General features: G+C 47.2%; 1 protein-coding gene across 9 annotated transcripts in view; it reads left to right on the top strand.

Moving 5' to 3' along the window:
* The window catches only part of LOC114030932 (zinc finger CCCH domain-containing protein 4-like), a 47,734-nt gene that overhangs the window by 25,587 nt on the left and 20,616 nt on the right, over positions 1-1,531 (top strand). For all 9 annotated transcript variants that reach the window (XM_027845887.1, XM_027845891.1, XM_027845889.1 and 6 more), the window contains exon 11: positions 1,396-1,531. In XM_027845887.1, coding sequence (XP_027701688.1) covers positions 1,396-1,531 — 136 coding nt within the window. The remainder of the gene's footprint in view (positions 1-1,395) is intronic.

Genomic DNA, 1,531 nt, shown 5'->3' with positions numbered 1-1,531 from the left:
TATGATCTCTTTGGGATACAGCCCTGGAAGTGCTATTTCTGGGTCAAAGGGTATGCACATTGCTTCTGTATGTTCTGTATCTAATCTGTTCCACTGATTGACTTTGTTTTTTAGATAGCGCCTGATTGTTGTGGCAATTACTGTTTTGTGCTCCTTTCGATACTGCTAGGTTCCCTTTCCTTCCCACATTTTTTTTTGGTATTATTATTTCCCTTGAGTTTCTTGACCATTTTGTTCCTCTACGTGAATTTTGTTATCACTCCTAAGTTATTAAATTTGTTAGTTGTTTGGCATGGCCTTGAGTAAGTAAATTGATTAGTTAACATTCTCTCATTTATTGTATTGGCTCAGTCTGTCCTCGAACAATGAATATTTTCCCGATTGTTTGTGTCTGTCTTCATTTCAGTAAAGAGCATTTTGTAGTTGTATTCATACAGTTCTTGTGGGACTCTTGGCAGGTAGACTTGGAAGTATTTGATACAGTCTGGATTTATTTTAAATGCAATTTTCTCTTCCAGTCTCTTCCTTTTTGGTTTTGTTGGTAATTTACAGAAATGCCAATGATTTGTGTGGAATTATTTTATGTCTTGCAACTGTTTCAGATCTGTTTCTGCCTCCACAGCACGTCAGCCAGCCATCCCTTTCAAACCCTTCTCACTTCTTGCCTGAACTCTTCCATAGCCTCCTAACTGGGCTTCCTGTGTCACATCTTTGTCCTTGCGTCCTCACCCCTCTCCCTAAGCTGCTCGTGCTTTCCACCTCCCAGAAAAAGTTTTCTGTTTAGTGTTTCCTGTGTGTATGTTTTGTGTTCCTTTACAGCAGGTGGATGTGTTGTCTCCCAAGGTAGAGGGCAGGGACAGTTTGGTTTTGTCTTTGTATCCCCCTTAGCACCTGATAGTGCCTGGCACACAGCAGGGGCTTAATCACTGCTGCTCGGTGGACCACCCCAGCCAGAGGAGATTTCCAGGGAGTCATTTGGCAAGAGGGGAGAGGAGTGGAGAGAGGAGTAGGAGCCACAGACCGCCTTGGCCTTAAAGACCACACGAACGAACCACCGCTTGGTCACTGGGCGGTGTTCGGGAAGGACCATGAAGCAGAGGGCCCTGCCCGAGCCCGGGGCACTGAACAGCTTGGGGCAGAGTGCCTCCCTTAGTTTTGTCTGGTGGCTCTTCAGTCACTTAGCATGTCTCTCATTTCTCCACAGTTGTGGTCTTTTCTCCCCTGAGTCAGGGCAGGTGTCTCTCATGTCGGTGAATTCTGGGGGACTGTGGGCTCTTGACTGGGTTCAGGCTTTACCTCAAGAAAGTAGCTGATTAAATGCTGCCACTTCTGCCCCTCGCCAGCCATTGCCCTTTGATTCTGCCCTCACGCCCAGTCTCCATCTCTCCTTGTTAGATGTTAGCAGATGACGCAGAAGCAGGTGCAGAAGATGAGAAGGAAGTGGAGGAGTTGAAGAAACAGGGCATCAATCCTCTCCCCAAGCCTCCACCAGGAGTTGGCCTCTTGCCCACCCCGCCACGCCCCCCTGTGC

Source organism: Vombatus ursinus, unplaced genomic scaffold (genome assembly GCF_900497805.2).
Source record: "Vombatus ursinus unplaced genomic scaffold, bare-nosed wombat genome assembly UNPS02015030.1, whole genome shotgun sequence".
In the NCBI taxonomy this organism is placed as follows: Eukaryota; Metazoa; Chordata; class Mammalia; order Diprotodontia; family Vombatidae; genus Vombatus; species Vombatus ursinus.
Note: the sequence above shows the minus strand (reverse complement) of the source record. Positions and strands in the feature narration are given on the sequence as shown.